This window comes from Plasmopara halstedii (genome assembly GCF_900000015.1).
Source record: "Plasmopara halstedii genome assembly, contig: Scaffold_323, whole genome shotgun sequence".
Lineage (NCBI taxonomy): Eukaryota > Oomycota > Peronosporomycetes > Peronosporales > Peronosporaceae > Plasmopara > Plasmopara halstedii.
Window position 1 is genome coordinate 792,285 of NW_020187244.1, and position 681 is coordinate 792,965.

A 681-nucleotide genomic window follows, 5' to 3' on the forward strand; every position below is an offset into this window, starting at 1 on the left:
TCAAAGTTCCCACTCATTGTCTTCCCCGGCATACTTCACAAGCCTAGCCTTTTCTTGCTCGCAGTCCAGCACGTATGCTTTGCCAACTCTGTTGCCTTTAGCAATAGCACGCCTTGTACTCCGGATGACACAGGAGGAGCCTTGAAATGCAACCTTAAACCTAATTCCGCCGGTTTCCCAACTGATAACAATCGCCTATCAAGACCTGAAATATGAAGTACCTCGACCACCTTGATTCGCACATTGTCCAATCCAATAAGCTCGACCGCCCCCTTTCCTGTAACTTGTAATCTCTTACCGTCCGCGATAGTAACCTCCGAACCCCCGCTCAAAACCTCGTAATCAAAAAGATCACTCTGGTGAGGTGTCATGTGACAAGTGGCACCACTGTCAATAGGCCACCCAGCACATCGCTTTTCTCCCACAGCAAACACAGCGTCATCTTCCTCCGTGTTGCTCCTCTTACGGCAGTCCCGCTTGAAGTGCCCAACTTGGCCACACTTGGCACTTGCCCTTAAATCCAATACCGGATTTTCGCGAACCGCTTCATTTGCAATCATTACCTTGATCACCTTTAAACCGTCTGGCATTCACTATGAAGGCACGCTCCGTAGTTTCCTTCTTTTCCATTCGCTCATATTCCTTCAGCAGCTTCTCCTTGACCTCGATGAGTGTGACGTC

At 49.2% G+C, this 681-nt stretch overlaps 1 protein-coding gene across 1 annotated transcript; it reads right to left on the reverse strand.

Annotated features, from left to right (window-relative positions):
- Positions 1–35: 35 nt before the first annotated feature.
- Positions 36–590, reverse strand: PHALS_08648 (polyprotein; the record flags this gene model as incomplete). The annotated part of the gene is made up of 1 exon (XM_024724036.1): positions 36–590. The coding sequence occupies one exon, from the start codon at positions 588–590 to the stop codon at positions 36–38; it is 555 nt and encodes a 184-aa protein (XP_024574953.1).
- Positions 591–681: the final 91 nt, after the last annotated feature.